Below are 26,432 nucleotides of genomic sequence, written 5' to 3' on the forward strand. Positions count from 1 at the left end.
TTTTTTAAAGATTTTTATTTATTTATTTGTCAGAGAGAGAGAAAGCACAAGCAGGGGGAGCAGCAGAGGGAGAGGGAGAAGCAGGCTCCTCACTGAGCAAGGAGCCCGATATGGGACTCGATCCCAGGACCCTGGGATCATGACCTGAGCTGAAGGCAGATGCTTAATGACTGAGCCACCCAGGCGTCCCTGAACATATGCTCTTAATTCTCTTCAGTATATACCTAGGAGGGGAATTGCTGGATCACACGGTAACAAAGGGTTTAATTGTCTAAGAGACTGCCAAACTTATCCAAAGCAGCTGCACCATTTTACATCTCCACTTGCAATACATGAGAGTTCCAGTTTCTCCAGATTCTCACCAACACTTCTTATTGTCCCTTAACTGGATTATAGCCATCCTAGCGAATGTGAAGTAATATCTCATGATTTCGATGTGCATTTTCCTAACTACTAATGATGTTGAGTGTCTTTTCATGTGCTTCTTGTATATCTATTTTCTTTGGAGTAATGCCTATTAAAATCCTTTGCCCATTTTTTAATTGGTTTGTTCTTTTATTGTTGAGTTATGAGTTCTTTATATATTCTGCATATTAAACCATTAGATACAAGATTTGCAAATATTTTTTCCCATTCACTGGGTTGTCTTTTTACTTTCTTGACAGTGTTCTTCAAAGCACAAAAGTTTTTAATTTTGAAGAATTCCAATTATCTATTTTTTTCTTTGATTGCTTATGCTTTAGGTATCAGATTAACTTTCCCAAGCTATCCAAATTCCATTTCTTAAAATATTGTTGATGGCCATATAAAATAACAGCTGTTACAAGTTTGTGACCTATGGCCTTAAGACTAATAGGTATTTTTATATGCAAGTATAACTAAAAGTCAGTATACGAATTTCAGAATACTGAGATTTTTAGTACCTTCCTTTGCAGATTTCATAAAAAAATTATTTCTGCAAAATTTGAATATGCTTTGCCATCTACAATATGCAAAAATTCCCACTTGTCTTCATAGCCAATTTTCATCCCAAATATTTTCAAATGCAACAGAGTACTTGCAGTCACTAAATTACTTAAGGTGCTTCCATCTTCTCCCAATGCCATCTATTAAGACCTCCAATTTCATCCCTGTTCCTCAAACTCAGAGGAGCTTTGTGAAAACAGTGTACAACTCTGATGGTGGTGGTGGTGGTAGAGGGGAGAGATACCACTATTAATGCTAGGAATGTATTACTGGTTAAAAATAGCCTATTGAAAGGTTACAACATTAATTCTATGAGAAAATGAATTCTAGATTCCCTGAAAGTATTTTTTAACATAACACATGTATACTTGAGAACTGTATATATGTAAATTTCATAGGCCCACTGGTGTAATTATTATGTACCTATAAATAAAAAAAACTAGAAAACTAGTTTTTAAAACTTTTGAAAAGCATTTTAGAGTTTAAGGTGCTAATTTTTATTCTTTATGTAAAGCCCAATGAGCACTGTAATTCAAACCATACCCAACAGATGTATCTGCAGCTGAATTTCTCTGCTCCTCTTCCTTCAGTTTCTCTTGTTTCTCTTTCATTTTTTGTTCTTGTTCCTTCAGTTTTTCTTCCTTCCTTTTACGAATTCTGAAAGTTAACATAAAATATTATAGTCTACTTGATGGAAGATGCTTTAAACTTCTGGCATATTGCTTTAATCATAAAACTATGGAAAGTGCTCTAAATGTTACTACAAGTTATAATGTAGCAATTTATTCATAACCTCTTAGTTAAGCCATCAAACATCAGTGTGAGCCAGTATCACATTACAGCCCAATGTGAAATATCGTTTTAGATGCAAAGAAATAAACAGCCTTCATTAGCACAACTGCCTATAATTATCTCTTACCTAGCAGCTGCTTCTTCCCTCTCTTTCCGATGTTGTTCTGCTTTTAACTCCCGGAACTCCTGCTTTGCCTGTCGTAATATATCAACGTAATCTTCAATGAAATCCCTAGTAGAAACTAGGGTCAGGAGTTTCCCACAGAGAGCATGAAGTATCTTCATTTTTTCTCCTGTCAAAAATTGGTAAATAACTTCTGTATCATCAATGACAAAAAGGAGTTGTTTGAAAAATCTTAATTTGTGGCTCAATGTGAAAATGCTTAATAAAGAATAGGTAAAAGTCTCAAGATCAAACATGCCAATGGCATGTCTTCAGAAAGAAGCACCTCTGAATCCAAATTAACAGATATGTGACATATAGGCATTTCAAATACAAATAACTACCATATAGACCAGTTAAATAGACATGAAAAAAAAATTTTTTTTTTAAAGATTTTATTTATTTATTTGAGAGAGAGAGAATGAGAGACAGAGAGCTTGAGAGGCAGGAGGGTCAGAGGGAGAAGCAGACTCCCTGCCGAGCAGGGAGCCCGATGCGGGACTCGATCCTGGGACTCCAGGATTATGACCTGGGCCGAAGGCAGTCGCTTAACCAACTGAGCCACCCAGGCGCCCCGACATGAAAAATTTTCTAATGACAAAGAATTCTTTTCAAGTTTTAATTTTTAGGCTCACTTAGGAAGTTCAAATAAAAACTAAATTATTACCATATGAATTAAAAAAATGGCAAGAGGCAAATCACTACTCTGAAAATACTGCACAAAAACAGTACTATAAATTATAAAAACTGTGAATGTTGGAATGAAGGCACTCTACTTTTATTATACGTCCTCTTAAACAAGCATATTAAAGTAAGCTCTACGTATTTGTGCATTGTAATTTTTTATTTAAAAAAGGAAGTGAAAAGTAACTCCATCTTAACTTTATATACCATTTCTCATACCTCAAACACTATTTAAGCATATGTTAGAATTTAGCAGCTACAGCTTAGATTTCTGATACACTGATGAATAAGAAAGCTAGCTAATTCTCACTTATCCTTCTAAATTTAGTAGATTAACCACAGAATTTTAAAGTAATAGAAAATCCAGTTGAAAAAGAAAAGAAAATCAGAAACAGAGCTAATATGAATAACAACAGTAGTCTCCATTTGGGTCACTATTTGTATTCCAACAATTTTTTTAAGGACAGTTCTCCTTCTCTTTTAACACTGCTGTCATCTAAAATTTCTCGTCAGGACCTAGTTTTCTGGGCTCAAGAGACAGAAGAGGGGAGGAAGTGGGCAGGTTATCCAAATTCCAACTTGCAAAGCTTACCTGGTGTCAAATCATACACTGAAGTGCTTGCCAGTTTCTTCACTAGACTGGGATTGCTCAGACGAAGCTCCATACAGGCGTCATCCGTAGCGTCAAATCCTCCTCGCTTCTGATATCTGTACTTTGCATTTGCTGATGTGACATCAGCACCTGAAGCTAAGATGTGCAGTCTGAGGATTTCAGAAAGAGTGCAGCTATCAAGATCCAAGCTTTTCAAACTGCAGCCTATAGTTGTTAAGAAATGAAATTGTCATTTAGAATATAAGCCATAAATCCTCAGCAATGTAAAATGTACCTTTGTAAAATTAAAAATAAAAAGCCAAACAAAACCAAAATAAAACCCACACATACCCTGGTGCAACTGCGGCCACGCAGCTGCCAGAGATGCAACTGCAGACAGTGCAGATTTTGTGGGGTCTGCATCTTCATCCAAAGCCTCTGTTAAATCTTTAAGGAAATAAATACTTTATTCTAGTGCAAATCAAAACTGGAATATTTGGGAATAACGCCCTTCTAAAATGACGAAAGAAACAGCAAACAGCTTAACATTCAGGAACCGCAAAAGAACCAACACTAGGTACAACAAGCATCATTCACATTCTGCCTAGTGTCCACCTCGAACTATGAATCCCAAGACATGTACTGCACGCTCATTTTCCTTAGTTAACACAGAAGACAATTTCCAAGTTACCAACAAGATGCACATACACATTCCCCCCAAAATGGTAAAATGCACTTTTAAAAACAAATCTCCTCACTCGATATAACTTTAGAAAAGTCTATTTTGAAAATCAGAATCTATTTGAAGATCCCCAATCTTTTATAAATATTTTAAGATTGAATCATAACAAAGTAGGGTTATAATCATCACAAAACTAACACAGAAAAAGAACTAAAACAACTTAAAGATAGCTGTCTCTTAACCACTGATTTATCCTCTTCACTGAAAGTTCCTGTTTTTACTGTGAAAACTCTCCAATCTAAGAAACAACAGGAAGATTACCCTGCATTTTCTAAGTAAATTGCTTTTTAACTCTGAAAATCATGCCTAGCTTACAAACAAGACTACAGAGTAAATCTACTGGCACAAATTGTATTTAAAGCATTAGCATATGTAATTATTCCTAATTATAACACATAGATGATAAAAAAAATTAAAGTGTCAACTATGAAAAAACTTTAAGCTTACAAAAAAACCTCTTGTTATATCATAGAATGGTGGGCATAACTTCAGACTGAGTCAGATAATATATATTCTAGTCTCAGCACTGCCAGTCCCCTAGTTCCTAGCTGTGCAGCCTTCAGACAAATCACTTAATTGGCTTCGTTTTTCTTAAAGGAGTGAGTCTCGATCCGCAGTTTTTACATTCTTCAAATATGTCTTGGGAGTCCAATACAAAAGAGATAAAAGTTCCCTTTGTTCAGTGGGATATGGAGATGATAATCCTGCCCACTCATCTTTCCAATTCTCCTGCAGTGGCACCAAGGAATCCCTTTACAACTCACAGTACTCCATGGATTTAGAGCTGGACAATCGCTGGGCGAAACTGGTTCTGTGGTTCCTTAACCTTCTACTATGTTTCCCTTCTGAAAGTTCACAAGCTGACAAAATGAACCTCAGAGGAAAGATCTACTGTCCTTTACTAAAAGGAAAAAGGCAGCTCTGGGATCATGTCTGATTACAATCATTGACAATTTCATAGCAGTTAAAGCATAAACACTACCACACAGAAGTTATCTGACTGAACATTGCATATATGCAGAAGTTATTCCTACCAGGCCCTGAATCCAGTCCAAATGCAAGACATTATATTCCTTCTTACCATGGAAATACTAGAGCTAAAACTTCCTCAATTTTCATTTTACATGGAAAGCCACAGAAAATTAATAGGCACTCTAAAATTAACACCAGTCTTAGTTACAGAACTGTAAAAGTGGACTGGTCCTTTTCCTTTGCACCAATTACCACATTCAACCGATTTTATCTGTAGTAACTTTTAACTTCCTAGGACAAAGTTATAAAGGCCTTAGGAAATGGACAACCAACAAAATGAGCTTACTTTTAATTGTTTAATTGTCAAGTACCATGTTAAAATATGTATTTTTTTAATAGATTTTATTCATTTATTTGACAGAGAGACACAGTGAGAGAGGGAACACAGCAGGGGGAGTGGGAGAGGGAGAAGCAGGCTTCCCGCCAAGCAGGGAGCCCTATGCAGGGCTCGATCCCAGGACCCTGGGATCATGACCTGAGCCGAAGGCAGACACCTAACGACTGAGCCACCCAGGCGCCCCAAAATATGTGTTCTTTAACTCAATTATCTACCAAATGGCACTCTGAAGAAACTGTATTATTACTCTAGGATTTGCTTAGAGACAGTCACTTGGGTACAACATACCAAGAGAATACAGTTGACTCTTGAACAACACATGTTTGAACTGCGCGGGACCACTTATAAGTAGATTTTTTTAAAAAGATTTTTTGTATTTATTTATTTATTTATTTATTTATTTATTAAAGATTTTATTTATTTATTTGACAGAGAGAGACACAGCGAGAGAGGGAACACAAGCAGGAGGAGTGGGAGAGGGAGAAGCAGGCTTCCTGCGGAGCAGGGAGCCTGATGCGGGGGCTCAATCCCAGGACCCTGAGATCATGACCTGAGCCAAAGGCAGGCGCCCAACGACTGAGCCACCCAGGCGCCCTGATTTTTTGTATTTATTTATTTGAGAGAGAGAGAGAGAGAGAGATTTAGAGAGCAAGCAGGGGGAGGGGCAGAGGGAGACGGAGAGAGAGAATCTCAAGCCGACTCCATGCTTGGTGCGGCGCCCGATACGGGGCTTGATCTCATGACCCTGAGATCATGACCTGAGCTGAAACCAAGAGTTGGAGGCTTAACTGACTGAACCACCCAGGAACCCCTATAAGTAGTTTTTTTTTTTTGTTTTTTTTTTTTTACAATATAGTACTGTAAATGTATTTTCTCTATAACATCTTCTTTTTTCTAGCTTACTTTATTGTAAGAATATAGCATATAATACATATAACATACAAAATATGTGGTATTTGACTGTTTATATTATCAGTAGGGCTACCAGTCAACAGTAGGCTGCTAATAGTTAAGTTTTGGGGGAGTCAAAAGTTATACATGGATTTTTGGCTGGGGGTGGGGAGGGTTGGCATTCCTAACCCCTGTGTTCTTCAAGGGTCACCTGTATAGCTGAACTGTACGTTATGATTATCTGAAAGTTACATTTATCATCACAGTAACCTAGAATCTACAATTTTAACACTAAACAATGATATTTTAGCAAATACACAAAACTATGCCATGTAAGGATACTCTTCTTCCTACACTTTGAAGGGCTTTTAAGCTCATGATATAAGACTGAAGAGAGGAACTGAAATTTTTAATGTAAGATTTAAAAAATTCTTGGTCGAAATTTCCAAGATTTGATATAAAAAAAGGGAGACTAAAGGCCAAAGATTTTAGATCTTCCTGAAGATGGATAATTTTATAGGCAATGTTAGGGAAACAAATATTCAAATTTTCAACATCTTTGCCATATTATGAGGTAATATAGCATAGCCAGTATGAGGCTCCAGAGCAGACTGCCTGAGTCTGTATCCCATCACTTTTTTTATTAGCCATGTTTCTTTGGGCAAGTTAATTAAACTCCTTAAGTCTAAGTTTTTTTGTAAGTAAAGGCAGAAAATAAGTATTAATAATCTACCAATTTACTATACCTACCTATCTATGCCACAAGGATGATGTGACCATTAAATGAAATTATATATATATAATGTCTTACATCACTTGCTTTCAGAAAGAACTGTGGGAAAGCTTTTTTGTTACAGAGATAGGAGAACATGGGTAAAATAACCTGGGAGAATAGTCTAGGATCCTTACTGTAACTGAAATAATTATGTAAAATGTAGTCAATACAGGGGCACCTGGGTGGCTCAGTCGTTAAGCATCTGCCTTCGGCTCAGGTCATGATCCCAGGGTCCTGGGATCGAGCCCCGCATCGGGCTCCCTGCTCGGCGGGAAGCCTGCTTCTCCCTCTCCCACTCCCCCTGCTTGTGTTCCTGCTCTCGCTATCTCTGTCTCTGTCAAATAAATAAATAAACTCTTAAAAAAAAAAATGTAGTCAATACAACAGGGAAGTGGAGAAGGGTGGAAAAACTCCAAAGCATATTTTTCCCCCTTAACATTTAAATAAATATCTTCAAAGGAGCATTAAAACTTTTATTTAATGACCAATACTTATTCAGAGGTAGACCTTGTATTAGTATGCATAGATTGGTCCTTTACAGGATTAGAGCTATAAAAATTACAGATCAATCATGAAAGGAAAATACAATGGCAATACAAACACCAGTACACATATATTTTCTTTACACTAGCTGATTTTCCAACATAATTTCCTTGTCACCCCACTTTTTGTCATCTGTACAAAACTACAAAATTCATTTGCTTCAAATCCTGAATTAAACACAGATTTATGTCTTACATTAAGGTCAGAATTTGGTTCATAACCCTGTGATGTTATTGGTCATTAAGACAATCTAATGGCTAAAAGAATGAATATTTGCCACATTTTCTGTCTTAGATAATCCATCTTTAGTGCTGGTACTTGCTATCTTAGAAAATCTTTAGACTTTTATAAATGGTTTGCCCTTCCATCTTCCCTTTAGTAGAGTCTCATTTTATGGACTAAGTCATCTGAGATGACAAAATGGACAATGCTGTTAAAATGACCTTGATAAGGGGTCTATGGTGATTAGCACTCAAGAATATATTTTGTTTGAACTCAGGCTGTAAAATATAAAGAAAACCAACATCAGATGCATACTTATCATTATCCTGTTGCTTCAGGGACCAGGCATAAAAAAATGAACTCAAATTACCTAAGGTCAACAATACTATCTGAATGCAAGAATGTCACATCTTTTTGTATCGAGACTGCTAACAAAATGTCTCCCAAAAGTTATTTCTTATTGTGAATTTTTATGCAGTACACTGAAGTATTGTTTAATAAGGCTTCTGATCCTAAATCTCTAATGTGACAAAGTTCACGGAGAGTATAAATTCAGGAAGCCAAATCAATCTTTTACTACACATGCTTAACAATTCCTCTGATTAAGGTAAGTCCTAAACAAAAAAGGGTTTCTCCAAGAATTATTCCTACGTTAATATGTACACACACACTGACTTTAGATATTTAAGTGCACAGAATTTAAACAGCAAAATTTCTAGTTCAAACTGCTGGTGAAATAAAAAAATTAAATTTTACTTGACTCTGATCTATAAACTGTCACATCTCAAATGAAATCAACAAGAATATTTTCAGTTTAAGTATTGGTAACAATTATTAAAGTATTTCCTTAGGTGGGGGCAAAAAAAAAAAATCAGTGCCATTTAGCAGACTCTCTTGGAATTAGATACTGGTCAATGACATCTGTAATGTTCCTAAATCATAGGAGAAATCTAAAGGAATAAAAAGCAAGATAGATTTGGGGGGGGAGAGTAGATATTGTAAGGGTCATCAGAAGCAGTACATTAAACCAAAATTTTTATAAAACAACTGATAATGTATTGTTCATATATGACTCAAGAACTGGGGGACTTGAACAGCTATATTTTATAATTGTAAAAGTGAGGTTAATTTTCAGATAACCTTCAAAAATCAGTTCCAAAGCTACAAAGCTACTATCAATCAGCAATAACACTGAATTCTGACCTTTGGTGTCAGCATCCGTTATTTGCTCTTTGGCTACTTCCTCTTCTTCTTCAGCTATCGCCTGGAAGATGGCAGTCAGGAAGAAAAAAAGCAATTCACATAGTGGGCCTTCACTGTCATTTCCTACAAGAGCTTCCTCTAACACTTCTGTGAATAAAATGTTTAAAATGAATTTAAAGTTCTGTTCATGTATTGAAAAAACAACTCCATTGGAATAAACATTTTAATCAAACAACAGCCTGTGTAATTATTTTAAGTGTCCATTTATCAAAGTAGAGTATTATCCAAGGCAAAATCAAAAAACGATTTATAATGATTATAATAAAATACAATAAAATCATAAGCCAAAATCACTACATTCAAGAAAGTCAAATTAGCCTCAGCAGATCAATACCATATTTCCTTTTAAGTTTAAATTTCAGGTGTACTTAAGGCACATGTTAAAAATTATCATTTTATTCTAATATGAATAACAACTCAAAGATTTGTTATTGTTGCTCCATTGTTCTCAAGAGCTATGTGGGACATTAATGTTTACCGCATAGGAGAGGTAATCATAAGTATGAGGTATAATCTTAATATTGTATCCAAATCATAAATGTTATCTAATTTATCTTACCTAAACCAGCATTGTCTAGACCTTCTTGATCTGTAAGGCACAATGATTCATGCCTAACCCAACTCATAAAGAGAAACTGAAGGAATGTGAAAGCCCCCTCCTGAAGAGTACACTTTTATTAAAATAACAGTGATATTATAATTCTGTCTTTGAGGGTCTTTATTTTGATTTTAAGAAAATTATTTTGCTATTTGACAATTAAAAATCCAAAATGAGATCCAAAGCCCTTCTCAATTAATGTAGTTCTTATAATGTTTATACAAAGTAAAAGTATGGAGTCAATGCAGAATCACAAATTAGAGGTTGGCAGTAACTTGTCTCTAAATTCAGCTGATGTCAATTCCTTCCTTTCCCGCACTTACATAAACCATGACACCTTCAAGAAGAGGAATCTATTCCTTCACTCCCTTAAATTTACCGAGCAGACCTGACCAATGGAATATGACAGAAATAAGGCTTGCCAGTTCCAAGCCTAGCCTTTAAGAAGGCTGGCAGTTTCTGTCCTCTTCTTCTGGGAGCCCTTAGCTGCCACATAAGTAGTATAGACTACCCTGATGGGGTGGGATGCCACATGGAGGAGCACTGAGGCACCAGGCATGTGTGTAAGGAAGCCATCTTTTTTAATTTAATTTTTAATTTTTTAATTTTATTTTTATTTTTTTGTGAGGAAGCCATCTTGAACATCCAATCAGGTAAGCCTTCAGATGACTCCAGTCCCAGCCACTTCCTGTAACCACATGAGAGACCCCAAGAAAGGGCTGGACAGTTAGGCCCAGTGACTCTACAGAATTCTGAGAGATACTAACTTTTTGTTTTAAACCACTAATATTAGGGTGAACTATTAACACAGCAATAGCACTTGCCTAGGGTTACTCCCTCAGGAAACTCATCTTGAAGATCAAAAAGTTCCCCAAAAGCATTAAGAAACTCCAAAACCATCAGAGCATCACCGAAGATTTCAGGAGGTAGTCTAGTCTTCACTGGAGTTGGTTCTGGAAGTTCCTGAAAGATTAAACAATTTATATAACTATTTGAACCAAGTACAGAAAACTGTAAAAGGTATATACGTACACTTTGCTGAATAAGATTTATTTCAGGCAGACTAGTGGTTCTCAACCCTGGATGTTTATCACAATCACCTTTGGAACTTTTAAAATTATAGATGTCTTGGCCTTATTCCAGCTTTACTAAATTACAATCACTAGGGACTTTTTTCTTTATCGAACTAAGAACAACTTTGGGCTGATGTATACTTCTGACTACATTTTCTAGTTAAGAGGGACTTTTAACCTAGATTCTGAGATCAAGGCATTAGCTGCATCAATATTATCTTCAATGCAGGATCTCCTTAGGATATGGAATAGAATTAATCCATCTGTTGAACTTAGAAGTGGTTCCATACAAACTGAGATGAATGCTAATACTGGATTATCAACGATCATACAAATGACCAATTATGTCTGCAGAATGAGAGTCTTTTCAAAGTCTGTCATAAAATACTAACAGTGCTGCTTCGGAACTCTAACTATAGCATTTGCTTAATTGGCTATTTCCTCTTAGTTAAATATGAAGCCACTATTAAGAAGAAAAATTTCATCAGCAAAGCCACATAGGGCACATAGAGCATAGGTGTGAAACATCACATAACAAACTTATACCTTAAGATCGTCACATTCCATATCTTCTCTAGGTTTACTCCACTGTTTTAAGTATTCCATATATTTTCGCTTTTCTTCACGTAATTTTTCTCTTTCCTAAAACAAAAGGTTAATAAAATTTTTTATAAGAATTTTATAAGGCAACATCAGCATCACTTGGGAACTTGTAAGAATTACAAATATTTGGGCCCTAACCCGGACCTACTGAACAAGGAACTCTCAGGTTGAGATCCAGCAGTTGATGTTTTAATAAGTCTTTCTGGTGATTTTGATGCATGCTAAAGTATTAGAATCACTGATCAAAACAATGCTTGCCTAACACTACTGCTACAAAGATGGAAAATGTCTCATACATAACAGCCCATGGATAAATATTAATTCAATTTGACCCTGCCTATAGGGGCTCTCCTATTTCAAATCAATTAAATCTTGACAAAGTAAAGTAACAAATTATTAGAGTACCTAAAATAAAACCTCCCCCTATATTTGTCATATAGTTGTTATTTTTAAGATTCATTTAAACCTAACAACCTAGGGACAGAGGGACCAGTAAGTAAAAGAAATATCAGAACACAGTTGGTGGATTTCTTTCTCTTTCAATCCAGGCCACTTCTCTTGCTCACTTGGTCTTTTGATACACTTACTTCTTGGTTCTGGTATTTGACACTGGAAGATAAATAATGACCCTAAAAAGTCTCCAATAAAGCAGAGTGCAAGTAAAATATTTTATATTTATTATAGTTTATAATTATTTTCCAATAAATGTTTAACATACGTTAATCTTATACTCTTCCTTTGAAATTTAGGACCACTGGTGGTAACAGATGGGCACTTATCAAATTTGCAACATAAAACGATAGTTACAGAACTTAATTGTGCTTTAAGTAGTCTGCTACAGTAAGTCTTCCCTCCCTGCCCCAAATAATTCTTGTAGCATGTAATAAGATGGGTATTCTCATTCACTATTGCTAAGAGTGTAAATAAGCACATGTTTAGCAAACATATACTTACGTATGTGTAAAGAAAGTTTTTAAAAATGTTCCTAGCCTTTGACCTATTACTCTACTTCCTATAAATTTATCCAGGGACATAATCCAAAACCAGTAAAGAATTTTATTCATAAATTTGAACAGGGTATCATTATTTATGAGCAAAAAATTATAAAGCACTTACCTGTATCTATCTGATTTAACTATTATGCAGTCACTAAAAATCCGACTTTACTTATTACTTAATAACATGAAGGACTATTTCAATAATGTTAAACAAAACAAAAAAAATTACAAAATTATAAATGCTACATCTCTTTTTTAAGGCCCAGAATAAAGATTAGAAATAAATTAGGGGCGCCTGGGTGGTGCAGTTGGTTAAGCATCTGACTCTTGGTTTTGGCTCAGGTCATGATCTCAGCATCCTCAGAATGAGTCCCTAGCTGGGCTCCACTCTCAGCGGGGAGTCTGCTTGAGATTCTCTGTCTCCCTCAAATAAATAAAATCTTAAAAAAAAATGCTATCTCTAAATGTTACCACATTTAGATTACAAGTGGTTTTCTTGTCCTCTACATTTTCTGGAGTGTACATGTGTTAGATACCTCCACCCCCATCCCAATGGCCTATTTGAAATAGTTCAAGAAACTACAGGCAATTTAAATGAGCACAGGGTGTAAAAGGATTAGCTAGGGCTACTTGTGAATAGCCCAGAAAACCAATGACACTTACTGACTCTGGAGAAAGCCAGCTACAGAATTCTCTAAAGAATATCTACCACTAAAGATTGTAATAAAAGATTTGCTGAAAAACCTATTTTTACAGATACTTTATTCTTCAAGGAGAATAAGAACACCAATAATTCTTGGGGCGCCTGGGTGGCTCAGTCATTAAGCGTCTGCCTTTGGCTCAGGTCATGATCTCATGGTCCTGGGATCGAGCCCCGTATCGGGCTACCTGCTCGGCGGGGAGCCTGCTTCTCCCTCTCCCACTCCCCCTGCTTGTGTTCCCTCTCTTGCTGTGTCTATGTCAAATAAATAAATCTTAAAAAAACCCCACAAAAACACTAATAATTCTTGTTATTTGTAGATTTTATTGTATTTTTCTAATTATATATTTTACTTCTGCGAGTTTTATGCATATCATCTTCCCTAAATTTGGAAGTCTAAATAATGAAGAAAATCAACTTTAGAATTGATGAGCACTGGGTGTTATATGCAACTAATGAAGTTTTGAACACTACATCAAAAACTAATGATATATGTTGGCTAACGGAACAGAATAAAAAAAACGAATTGTACTTAAGAGGCTTTGGGGTGTAAAGGCATGTATATATATGCTGAACCTTAAATTATTCATTAAATTTTCCAAAGCAAAAGAGAGATAAACCAATAACTGTTTATCAGTGCTCTATACAACTAGAAATGTCAATCAAAGTGGTAAAAGCATTTGAAAATTAACCATGAATTTATTTATTTTTTCCCTAAAGATATCATTTATTTACTCGTCAGAGAGAGAGAGAAAGAGAGCACAAGCGGGGGGGCAGCAGGCAGAGGGAGAAGCAGGCTCCCTACTAGGTAGGGAGCCTAATGCGGGACTCGATCCCAGGACCCTGGGATCATGACCCGAGCTGAAGGCAGACACTTAACTGACTGAGCCACCCCCATGGGGGACAGATGTCCCCCATGAATTTAAATATGTAAATCGCACTATTTTTTATATAGAGAGCATAGCTAATATACTTGAATGAATACCTTTTCCCTTTCTATTTTAAGTCTCTCTTTTTCCTCTTTTTTCTTCAGTCTCTCTTCTTCAACAATTTTCTTCAATTCTTCCTTCTTTTTCTCTTTATCTTCCTTTTCTTTTTTCTTTGCTTCTAGGGCATCTGCTTTTTCTCTTTTTAATTTAGCCTTTTCAAAAGCTGTGGAGAAGATCAAACTTAGAACTGTTCACAGACAGAAAACAACACATTTTTTAATGTAAAAAAAGAATCCCTGAAATATTTTATGGTTAAATGTGATCAGTAGAGACTCACAGGGGTTGTAAATTGCTGGAGGGAGCCAGCAGGTGATTAAAATGGGAAAGCAAGTTGGCTGGGTTTAAGACAAACTACTGCACTGGGACAAACATATACCTGCCTTTCAAAGCCCTGCTACTCGAAGTGTGGTCCTAAGACCAGTAGCAAAGTATCACTTTGTTAGAAATGCAGAATCTCTTCTCCCACACAGACCTACTAATTTAGAATCTTCAAAGGATTCCCAAGTGATTCATATATATAGTCAAATCTGGACAGCAATATCTTATAAAGCTGTGTGAATCAAATGGCCCCAAACAGTCTGTAAGCCATAGAAACTCCAACTTGTGCTTAATCTAGCATTAGGCTGGTTTAATAGGGGATATGCTATACCTTGAAATACTGTTTTAAGAGATGAACACAGGTCTCATTTATCATAAAAATCTATAGATACCTGAGGGGAGAAAACTATTTATGCTAAAAAAAAAAAAACCCAAATAAAAGAAATATGTCATTTCAGAAACACTCCCACCAAGCACAGAGAAATATTCTTTCCTGTACGTAAACAGTTTTTGGAGAGAATGTTAAACTTACCCAGTGACTTCATTTCTTCTTGTTTCAAAAGTTTGTCTCTTTCTTTAATAGCTTTGTTCCTATAACCTGCAATAGTCTGTTTATTAGCAACGCTGTCCTCCTAAAAAACAAGCCAAGAAACTAAAGCTGTAGAATACCACAACTTTTACAAACTGATGGTCAGCCTTGTTTTTACAGTCATAAAAATTTTAAAACCCATCAAGTATACTTTCTTTATACAATAAGGTTTTATTCTAAGCATAATTGAATGTTTAATAACTTTAATCATAGTAACATAGAGAATATGAGTTAGTTCTATAGCTCTACAAATTAGTACAAAAACCTCCTAGGAAAAACCACCAGTGATCTACAAGGAGAGTCTTAGAAATATGCATTAGAAAAACAAAAAAATTTTCCAAGGTACCTTATAAACTAAATGGTGTAGACATCAAATGTGAAAGAGGTGCATGTCAAGAGAGTTCTTATGGTCAATGTTAAATAATGCCAAAAGATTTTTTTACTCTATTTCTTGGGAGAATAATGGTCTGTAATAACCTGCTTAGTATGGTATTTTTATTATCTTTTATCTTTTAAATGTTTTTTACGTTTCAATCCCATAATTTATCCTCTGTATTTCTCCTGCTTTACATTTCAGTAACTGCTTATATGCTTGCTTCCACTTTGGTATAAAATCCCTGTGGCATTAAAGCTATGTCTAAAAAAAAAAAAAAAAAAAAAAAAAGCTATGTCTAATTCACACTTGAAACTTCTACAAGCCTCACTGCTAAGTAGTTATCAACATACAGTACACACATTGTATACAAAGGAATGTATTCCTTCCTAAGGCTATGTGCAGGAGGGGAGCCAAATACTGCTCTTAATTTTGAAGTTGTTTTTTTTTTTTTAAAGATTTTATTTATTTATTTGAGAGAGACAATGAGATATAGAGAGCATAAGAGGGGGAGGGTCAGAGGGAGAAGCAGACTCCCTGCTGAGCAGGGAGCCTGAGGCAGGACTCGAACCCGGGACTCCAGGATCATGACCTGAGCTGAAGGCAGTCACTTAACCAACTGAGCCACCCAGGTGCCCTTGAACAGTTTTATTAAGAGCTACAATGTAGTTTTTACCATTCTCTACTTACCTGACTAATAGATACTCGTTTGGGAGGTCTTCCTCTTCTTCTGTTAGTAGGACTAAAGATAAATGTGGGTGGATCATCAGGGAAGAAGTAAGAAAAATCTTGTTCTGCTATTTTATATGTTGAAAGAGATGACGCCTTCATAAAAAAAAAAAAAAAAAAGACATAAGGTACAGTAATAACACCATTAGGAAACCATACATAGATATGCTCTAAAATGTCATAGGACTGCTGTGAAAGACAAGATCAAAAACATTAGAATTTCATGTGTTAATAAACAGTAACACACATTTAAAAATTTTCTCTCCCTTATGGTTTTTATTTTTTTAAAAGGTTTTTATTTATTTATCAGAGAGACAGAACAAGCAGGGGGAGCAGCAGGCAGAGGGAGAGGGAGATGCAGGCTCCTGCTGAGCAAGGAGGCCCATGTGGGACTTGACACCAGGACTCTGGGATCATGACCTGAGCTGAAGGCAGCCACTTAACCAACTGACCAATCCAGATGTCCCGTTTTTTTTTTTTGTTGTTGTTGTTGTTTTTTAGTTTTAGGGGTAAAATATACTGATTCGTCAGTTGCAGATAACACCCAGTGCTCACTATATCAAGTGCCCTCTGTCATTCCTGTTCACCCAAGTACCCCATTCCCCACTCCTCCCCCTCCAGCAACCCTCAGTTTGCTTCCAAGAGTTAAGAATCTCTTATGACTGGGGCACCTGGGTGGCTCAGTCATTAGGCGTCTGCCTTTGGCTCAGGTCATGATCCGAGGGTCCTGGGATTGAGCCCCACAATCGGGCTCCCTGCTCAGCAGGAAGCCTGCTTCTCCCTCTCCCACTCCCCCTGCTTGCGTTCCCTCTCTCGCTGTCTCTCTCTGTCATATAAATAAATAAAATCTTAAAAAAAAAAAAAGAATCTCTTATGATTTGTCACCCTGTTTTCATCTTATTTTATTTTTCCTTCCCTTCCCCTATGTTCATCTGTTTTTTCTTAAATTCCACATATGAGTGAAATCATATATTTGTCTTTCTCTGACTTATTTCACTTAGCATAATACCCTCTAGTTCCATCCACATCATTGCAAATGGCAAGATTTCATTCTTTTTTGATGGCTGAGTAATATTCCATTGTGTGTGTGTGTGTGTGTGTGTGTGTGTATGCATACCCACACCAATATTCTTTATCTAGTAATACACATTTTAGCTGGTTTACTTGATCTATTATTAATCAGCTTTACCAAAAAGATAAAAAAACCACAATTCAAAGGAATGTCCCCCCATAAAATACCTAAGAATGCTTCAACAGTTTCTTAAATTCTAAAACTATTTCAAAATTATGTTTATATAGTAACCTTTTTTGGTTTGCATTACTTTTGACTAATTTTGTATGGAATTTTCTATGTAAATAATCCATATATTTAACATTACAAGTCCACTGTATTAACCCAATAAATTTTCCTCAACCATTTCCTAACTGCTGAATATTTGTATTTTCCCTGCAATTGGGGGTGATAAAGACTTTATTTTTTTAACTTAAAGACTTTATGTATCAAATTTTAAAGTTGATCTGGCAAAAAGGAGAAATGCTGATAAATTCTTATCAAATTTCAACTCAGAATTTAAGTTCAGCAAAGTCAACCTCAGTTTTACCAGAAGTTGTGTGGTTTTAGGATAAATGCTAAATCCAAAAGAGTTTCAAAACTTGTTCACCTTTCATCCATGTCCAACTCCAAACTTTTTATTTTTGGCTAGCAATTCTAAAGATTATTTTTGGTCTAATAGCCAAGATCATTATTCTTTCTAAGAAAACATGCCATTTACAGAAGTATCTTTCAGAAAATGTATAAGAAAATAATGATACAAAAATTTAAATCATTAAACAAAACCAAAACACTTCAACTAGGAATAAAATTTTCTGTGTAATAATTGTATTCGTGGTAGAACATAACTTTTAACATTTAAAACTCAATCAGTTCCGGCCATCATAATAAATCAAGAATCTATTAAGATTTTATATTAAGGGGGCGCCTGGGTGGCTCAGTCGTTAATCGTCTGCCTTCGGCTCAGGTCATGATCCCAGGGTCCTGGGATCGAGCCCCGCATCGGGCTCCCTGCTCAGCGGGAAGCCTGCTTCTCCCTCTCCCACTCCCCCTGCTTGTGTTCCTGCTCTGGCTATCTCTCTCTGTCAAATAAATAAATAAAATCTTTAAAAAAAAAAAAAAAAAAAAAAAAAGATTTTATATTAAGATCTATTAAGATGGCGACTATCCCACATAAATAACGCCTGAATATACAGAATTGCCCTTTAAATATGAATATAAAGCATATGGGTGGTTTCTTCTCAAATATATATGCTCAAAAAATGTCAAAATAGATTTTATTTTAGTTTTTTATTTATTTTTTATTATTTTTTAAAGATTTTATTTATTTATTTGACAGAGAGAGACACAGCGAGAGAGGGAACATAAGCAGGGAGAGTGGGAGAGGGAGAAGTAGGCGCCCCGCGGAACAGGGAGCCCGATGCGGGGCTCGATCCCAGGACCCTGGGATCATGACCTGAGCCGAAGGCAGATGCTTAACGACTGAGCCACCCAGGCGTCCCCAAAATAGATTTTAATACATCAATTGCCAATGTTCCTTATTCATACACACATAACACAATAAACAAATACATCTTTGTGTTCTTGTAGTACTCCTAATAGGAGACTACAGTCACCACATTGGGTATTAAACTTTATCCACTAATAATTTTTTGTTATACTCTATGAGAAAAATGTTTACTCTCACTTTAATATTTATTTATTAATTTTCTATAGATTTTATTTATTTGTCAGAAATCGAGAGACTGAGAGAGAGCACAAGCAGGGAGCGCGGCAGGCAGAGGGAGAAGGATCTATTTTAGCACTGTTCTTTGAATTTATTTTTGTGAGCCAGGACCCCACTTAGAAAAATACAGATGTTCCCTTCCCCTATAACATTTTCTTTTTCCAAGTTTTCCATCTCTTTTTACATGTCTTGGTTGATCTTTTTTACAAGGGGAAAAAAAAATGCAGTACCTGAGCCATCTAGCAATTCTAGCAATTGCAAAAATAGTATTTAAGATCCAATTAATAGAAAGAAGATTACTAAAAACTGGCTCCAGATAAAAAGAGAACTATTTTCAACCAACTTTGACATAACATTTCTGCAATGTTTCAACTTTATAACACAACCTATCTCTCTTTTTTTCTTCCTTCCAATAAATAATTTCACTGTTCTGATTACCTTAATTTTAATGACTCCATCTTGTGGTTCACAGTGTTGCTTCAGAAAAAGCTTTAATTTATCACGAGAAAATAAGTGTTTTCTCCGACTGCCAGGGGAAAAAGAAGGAGAAAGAGTAAAGTGTTAGTATCAAAGAATTCAATTTGAACTCTATACTCTCCAAAAATCAATAACCTCAATTTCAAGCTTAGGAAAAGAAAGATATTTCCTTTTCCAATAGTATTTATAAGTTATGAGAAACTTTATACATAAGTATTTATATGGAATGTTACAAGATCAACTTGAATGGATTTATTATAAATGTCCATTACAAACATAGTATATGCATTTGTTGCATAAGAATCACTTAGAAATCAAATAAACCTCAAGGAAAACATACTACAGAGTAAACCTAATTTTAGAAAATTAGATGATCATTCCTAGAAATATCACCATTGAAATTCTTTAAAAAATTAAAATCAGGAGGCTACAAGATATCACATAACACTAAGTCAATATTCAAATGGATAATATGAACATTCTTGAACATAGGTTGTTTCAATTTCTAAAATATTTTGTATTTAAACTTCGTATGGCAGCCAACAAATTCATGGGATTAAAATGAAAGAGAATTAGAATTAAGATTCCAAAAATAACGCTATTTTTGATTCTCCCTTGCCCCCAAATTCAAAAACCACCACCACAATGGTAACAAACACCACCAAAAACAAATCAAAACAAAAAAAATACCCCTAAACACCCAAGTATTTCTGGAAAAGTTCTGGAAAGAAAGTAAATGTTTTAATTGAATTTTATGTATTCCTTTCAAGAAAAGCCAAGTTAAAAGCTTCTAAGAGTGAATAAACAATAAAGGAGTTTTAAAGTAGTAGCCTCCTCAAAAATGTATATTCTTTTCTTAGAGAAAGGACTATATGAGAGAAAGGATTGGCTTACTGTGCTATCCCACCACCATACATAGAGTAGATGACAATAAGAAGGTTAATTAATTATTTCTTGACTACGAATAAATATACTAGTCCTCAAGAATTGTATTGTCCTACATAGCACCCACTAGCCTACTTATTAAAAAAAAAAGTTAAAAAAAAGTGAATAATCTATGAGCATTATTTTGAGAATACTATTTTTCAGCATATAATAAAATGCAATATACTCCAAAGATCTTAAATTAATGATGGACCCCCCAAGATCCAACCAAACAAAAAACTACACACACCCCCTCATAGTTATAGAAAGTAATATGTTATTATCACTTTTCTTTGGACTCATCAGTATATATGAGGCAAGAAGTATATGAGAATAAGTAAAATCATTTTATTTTTTAAAGATTTTATTATTTATTTATTTATTTATTTATTTATTTATTTGAGAGAGACAGAGAGCACAAGCAGGCAGAGGAAGAGGAAGAAGCAGGCTCCCAGGGAGCCTGATGGGGAGCTCGATCCCAGGACCCTGGGATCATGACCTGAGCTGAAGTCAGATGCTTAGCTGACTGAGCCACCCAGGCACCCCAAATAAAAGCATTTTACATCAAATGAAATGCAAGATTGACTACTGGGTGGCAAGTTGATAGTTGGCTGATAACGTCAATTTACTTTCAGATGACTAAGGGCCTAACCTCAGCAGGCAACAAAAGGGACTGTCCTAAAATAGATCTGTGTAACCTAAAGTCAATTCCTTTAAATATTAACAACTCATTACCCCTCTTTTGATTAGGACTTAAACAGGAATTTATTTTTTTATTTACTTAATTTTTTAAAAAAGATTTTATTTATTTACTTAGAGCATATGCGCGAGCAAGGGAGGGGCAGAGGGAGAGAGAGAGAATCCCAAGCAGACTCCATGCTGAGAATGGAGCCCGACTTGGGGCTCAATCTCTCGACCCTGAGATCGCGACCTGAACTGAAATTAAGAATCAGACGCTTAACTGACTGCACACCCAAGCACCCTTCAAACAGGAGTTTTTAAAGATACTAATTTGTTATTATTTAACTTTAAGGAATGGAAGAGACTGATCAGGTGTCTGTGTCTAATGAATAAAATATTACAAATGTGACGTATTTGTAAGTACCATCAGACTTCTCAGCATTGAAAACTGAGTTCTCTCATGAGAAGTGCCTCATAAATAGGACCTTTTTAAATTTTTTATACTGAAGACTCTTGGGTTTACTTACAAAGGGCTCATGGAGTCCACTAGGATTCACTTAATCAGTCTATAAGTGTACATTTATTTTAAAAAGGGACACAATCACATGCAACACTGTTCTATAGCAAATCTTAATTGAACACAATTATTCTATTTTAAACCAGCATAGATGAGATACCGAGTTTTACCTGATTTGTGTTGCTTTAACAATAGCACACTCATACAATTCTTTTTTAGTGGGTTGCACCTTGTACTTGAATAATAAGGGATCGACTGCATCTTTTTTCTTCCTAAAAAAGAGCAAAGACACAAATCAATAATTTGTCTGAAAATGTGAGATTTTATTTTATTTTTTTAACATTTTATTTATTTATTTGACAGAGAGAGACAGCGAGAGCAGGAACACAAGCAGGGGGAGTGGGAGAGCGAGAAGCAGGCTTCCCACTGAGCAGGGATCCGATGCAGGGCTCGATCTCAGGAGCTTGGGATCATGACCTGAGCCAAAGGCAGACACTTAACAACTGAGCCACCCAGGCGCCCCTGAAAATGTGAGATTTTTTTTTTTTTTTAAGATTTTATTTATTTGAGACAGAGAGAATGAGAGAGACAGAGAGCACACGAGAGGGGGGAGGGTCAGAGGGAGAAGCAGACTCCCTGCCGAGCAGGGAGCCCGACGCGGGACTCGATCCTGGGACTCCAGGATCATGACCTGAGCCGAAGGCAGTCGCTTAACCAACTGAGCCACCCAGGCGCCCAGAAAATGTGAGATTTTAAATAGAAATATAGTTTCTAAGAACACACTGTAACAGAATCTAATACATTTTTAGTTTAACTAGGATTTTATAAGTTACTGACATCCCTCTCCATTCTATCAGCCAAAATAGTACAAAGCACTGTTTTATGTTAGGTAGGTATTTTACTCATTCAATAAATTTTCCTGTGTGAAGAAATTAACTGAAGATGAATAAGCACAAGTAAAGTACCCAGTTTAGGTAAGATAAATTTGTAAACAAATAGCTCTTGGATTTGCTTTTAAGCTTTTTTCTTAATACTATGTAAAGCAAGAGCAAAAGTGGAGATAATGTAGTTTACCCTATTTTAAGAATTGGCAGAGGCTATACATTTAATCCTTTCTCAACCAACTTCTCATCTTGTTTTTCCTTTGAGAATGCATTCATCCATCTGTCCAATAAATAGTTAAGAGACTACAGTGTGCCAAAAACTAAACAATAAGGATTAAGTAGTGAACAAAATAGAAATACAGTGGGGAGATACAGGCAAGCAAACAAACAAAAATATACAACAGGGTAGGAGGTAAGTGCTATGAAAGGAATATAGTGCAGGGTGGAAGTACTCTATTTTATATAGTGACAATCCTGATAAACTGACGAGACAGGCCTGGTAAGAAGTTAACATTTAAGCAGAGATCTGAAAGAAAAGAGGGAGCAACTCACAAGAAAATCTTGGGGAAATGAGTTCAAAGGAAGAGAGAAAAGAGTGTGTAAAGGCCCTGAGGTGGAAATAGGCATGGCTTGCACAAGAAGCGGAATAAATAAGGAGAATAAAAAATCCAGTCAGAGAGGAAGCAGAAGGGCCAGATTATAGGCCATCAATATAAGGGTTTTGGATTTTACTCTGAAAAGACACTAGAGGATACTGAATACTGGGGAGATAATGATAGAACTTACACTTCAGAAAGGTCACTCTGGCTGCCATGTAACTTATATTTCAGAAAGATCATGCTGGCTGCCAGACTGTGGGGCAAGAGTGCAAACAGGGACATCCATTAGAAAGCTAGTGCACTGAACCAAGTGAGAGCTGATGGCAGTTACAGACTACGGTGGTAGTGGTGGCAGCAGAGAGACAAGTGGTTGGATTCTTGAAAAGCTGCCTCTGTGAATGCAAGTGCATATATAACGGGGATGTAAATAAGGGTTATTGAGAAGAAAATGATATGAAAGGATGATAAAAGGGGCGCCTGGGTGCCTCAGTCGTTGGGCGTCTGCCTTCGGCTCAGGTCATGATCCCGGGGTCCTGGGATCGAGCCCCGCATCGGGCTCCCTGTTCCTCGGGAAGCCTGCTTCTCCCTCTCCCACTCCCCCTGCTTGTGTTCCCTCTCTCACTGCCTCTCTCTGTCAAATAAATACATAAAATCTTAAAAAAAAAAAAAAAAAGGATGATAAAGGAAACATTTAGCAATGAGGGTCAGATATGGCCAAAGTGTGATAAGTAGAGTATACACTGTATTTATAGAAATTCAACACGGAAGGGATGTATGAGACAATCACACAGAACTGAAGTATCTGGGGCGCCTGGGTGGCTCAGTCGGTTAAGCAACTGCCTTTAGCTCGGGTCATGGTCCCAGAGTCCTGGGATCGAGCCCTGCATCGGGCTCCCTGCTCGGCAGGGACTCTGCTTCTCCCTCTCCCTCTGCCCCTGCTTGTGTTCCCTCTCTCGCTGTGTCTCTCTCTGTCAATTAAATAAATAAATAAATCTTAAAAAAAAAACACAAAAAATTGAAGTATTTACCTTTAACAGCATTAACTTCCTAGTTGGAGCACCAAGGATCTTTACATTGAGACCCAGTATACACAGGAGATATATTTAGTCCTTCAACCTCACTATATGGAATGCAGTCTAATACTTTCTATTCTATTAAAATTCATTATTAATTTCACAACCTACATGAGGCTATAACCTACAGTTTTAAAAGCACTGTCCCAAAAGAAGAGATCAAAGAGAGAAGTCTAAGTGTTCAGGGCGCCTGGGTGGCTCAGTTGTTAAAGCGTCTGCCTTTGGCTCAGGTCATGATCCTGGAGTCCCGGGATCTAGTCCCACATCGGGCTCCCTACTCAGTGGGGAGCCTGCTTCTCCCTCTCCCTGCCGCTCCCCCTGCTTGTGCTTGCTCTCTCTCTGTCAAATAAATAAATTAAAAAAAAAAAAAGGAGAGAGAGAAGTCTAAGTGTTCAGAGAGCAATACTGATGTGAGTTCCCAATAAAGGAATTTCTTGGAATGAAAACAGGGAAAAAGAAAAATGGGTTTTGATGAATCAACAGCAGTTGTTTAAGAACAGACTTGATTTTTTATCTTGATATTTTTTGAATTGGTGCTAACTTAGCAATTAATCACTACTATTTTATACATATAAGGGGTTGATCAAGTATAATATAGATTGCACTTAAAAGATTTACTACCAGTTGCAGTATATTATTATATTTTAAGTCACAATTATAAATGCATAAATATATTTATATATTATTTGTTTATAGAAAACTTGTTTATGGACTTTATCTTAATGGATTTAAGGCTATAAAAATGTGATTTTTGTGTGTATATAAAACTATTTTTTGTTTTTTCTTGCTATATCATGAAATTCGTTTCTGAAGATAAAACATAACAGAATTAAAATCAGTTTTTCCAATCAGTGAAAATATTCTTACGGGGGTTTTGCTATAACTCTTACATAAATTCTATACAGGATAAAATCGTAACTGGATTATTTCCAAGGAAGTACAGCTATTAGAGACCAACAGAAACTGCTTGTCATATGGATTCACCTATAACATAAGAATTAAAAGATAGTATTAAAAAGAAATCCCATCTTAATAATTTTTCTCCCTTGCTTCCTAAAGCCTAGGCCTAAATAGCTGGAATACTAAATTGAATGTAGTGATCTTAGCCATGACTGTGACTAAGAGACTGATTTTCTTATTAACAAGTGTTACTAGCTCTACACTGGCACATTAACATCAAATATTATATTTATAGAAATTAGATTGCAATTCCAATGATTTATTCACAAAATTTTATCACTTATTTATTTTATAAATACACCATATTTCAATATGGTGTATTATTGTATTTACATATATGTATTTATTGTAAATACATATAAATATATGTATTTATATATACATTTTGGGGGGGGAGGGGCAGAGGGTGAAACTCCCAAGCAGGCTCTATTGCGGAGCCAGACATGGGGCTCAATCTCAAAACCCTGAGGATCATGACCTGAACCAAAATCAAGAGTCGGACACTTAACTGACTGAGCCCACCCAGGCACCCCAATATGCCTAGTTATATATATAATTTAATTTCTACTTTTATTTTCTCATAATAGTAATTGTTTCTGTTGCTATCCCATGGACAATATTTGATACTAAAGAGGCAGTTAAAATTTTTTTCTATAGCAGTAAAATAGAAATGACAAAGGACCGAATAATTAAGCTTTCTGCATAAATAGTTACTTATGGTGTTTTGTTTGTTTTTGTAATTTAAAATGCTATACTGACCTCTCATACATAAAATTTCATATATGAACTACAAATAGCAAAACAATTAGGTCTACTTCTTTAAAAGTAACACTCAGATTCCATAATCTTACTAATAATTAAGCATGTTATCATTACAGCCAGATTACACTTCATGAAGGAAGTCAGTTGCATAGTATTTCACAATGGGGTACACAATACACTCTTTGAGGTTCCTAAAATAATTAGTTTTCCTTGTGCTCTTGCAAATTACCACCAGGATATAAGATGTTACCAAAAATGTATCCTTGTTCATGTACTATTTTTAGGTTAGGATAATATTTTTATGGTATTTTAAACTTTAAATAGCATCTGCCTAGAGGTGACTCCATAAAACTCTGATCCACTGTAAAGGATAAAAGCAGCCTGACCTTAAATTTTTATAGCCTTAAATCACAACAGCAGAGTATATTATTAACAAGGTGTTATTTACCTACCAATCTGAGTTGCTACAAATACCATAGTTTCTTCTACAAATCCTAAAAGCAACTAGACACACTCACCTGTACTTGGCATACCTCAATCACACTGAAATCAGATGGTAAACTAGTGAATATTTTCAGGACTGTCAGGACTATTTCCATCAGTACTGTCTATCAATTTAGTTAAATTTTCAGAGAATTTTCTGGATTGCAAATGAACTTCACTATTTGGCTCTTTCATTAAGAAAGGAAACTTGCGGGGGGCGCCTGGGTGGCTCAGTCATTAAGTGTCTGCCTTTGGCTCCGGTCATGATCCCAGGGTCCTGGGATCGAGCCCCACATCGGGTTCCCTGCTCCGTAGGAAGCCTG

General features: G+C 35.9%; 1 protein-coding gene across 3 annotated transcripts in view; it reads right to left on the reverse strand.

The window, feature by feature from the left end:
• BAZ1A (bromodomain adjacent to zinc finger domain 1A) overlaps positions 1-26,432 on the reverse strand; it is a 92,285-nt gene that overhangs the window by 25,036 nt on the left and 40,817 nt on the right. For 2 of the 3 annotated variants that reach the window (XM_064570942.1, XM_045900699.3), the window contains 12 exons: positions 21,519-21,620; positions 19,188-19,275; positions 15,934-16,068; positions 14,814-14,913; positions 13,960-14,126; positions 11,220-11,315; positions 10,425-10,563; positions 8,943-9,089; positions 3,549-3,644; positions 3,198-3,422; positions 1,886-2,051; positions 1,510-1,623 (listed from right to left, as the gene is read on the reverse strand). In XM_064570942.1, the coding sequence (XP_064427012.1) occupies positions 1,510-1,623; positions 1,886-2,051; positions 3,198-3,422; positions 3,549-3,644; positions 8,943-9,089; positions 10,425-10,563; positions 11,220-11,315; positions 13,960-14,126; positions 14,814-14,913; positions 15,934-16,068; positions 19,188-19,275; positions 21,519-21,620 (1,575 nt within the window). The remainder of the gene's footprint in view (positions 1-1,509; positions 1,624-1,885; positions 2,052-3,197; positions 3,423-3,548; positions 3,645-8,942; positions 9,090-10,424; positions 10,564-11,219; positions 11,316-13,959; positions 14,127-14,813; positions 14,914-15,933; positions 16,069-19,187; positions 19,276-21,518; positions 21,621-26,432) is intronic. The other variant, XM_064570941.1, reaches the window with a different exon arrangement.

The sequence above is a fragment of the Mirounga angustirostris genome, unplaced genomic scaffold, assembly GCF_029215605.1.
Source record: "Mirounga angustirostris isolate CCGP_5_RB_7025 unplaced genomic scaffold, mMirAng1.0.hap1 SCAF_9, whole genome shotgun sequence".
In the NCBI taxonomy this organism is placed as follows: domain Eukaryota; kingdom Metazoa; phylum Chordata; class Mammalia; order Carnivora; family Phocidae; genus Mirounga; species Mirounga angustirostris.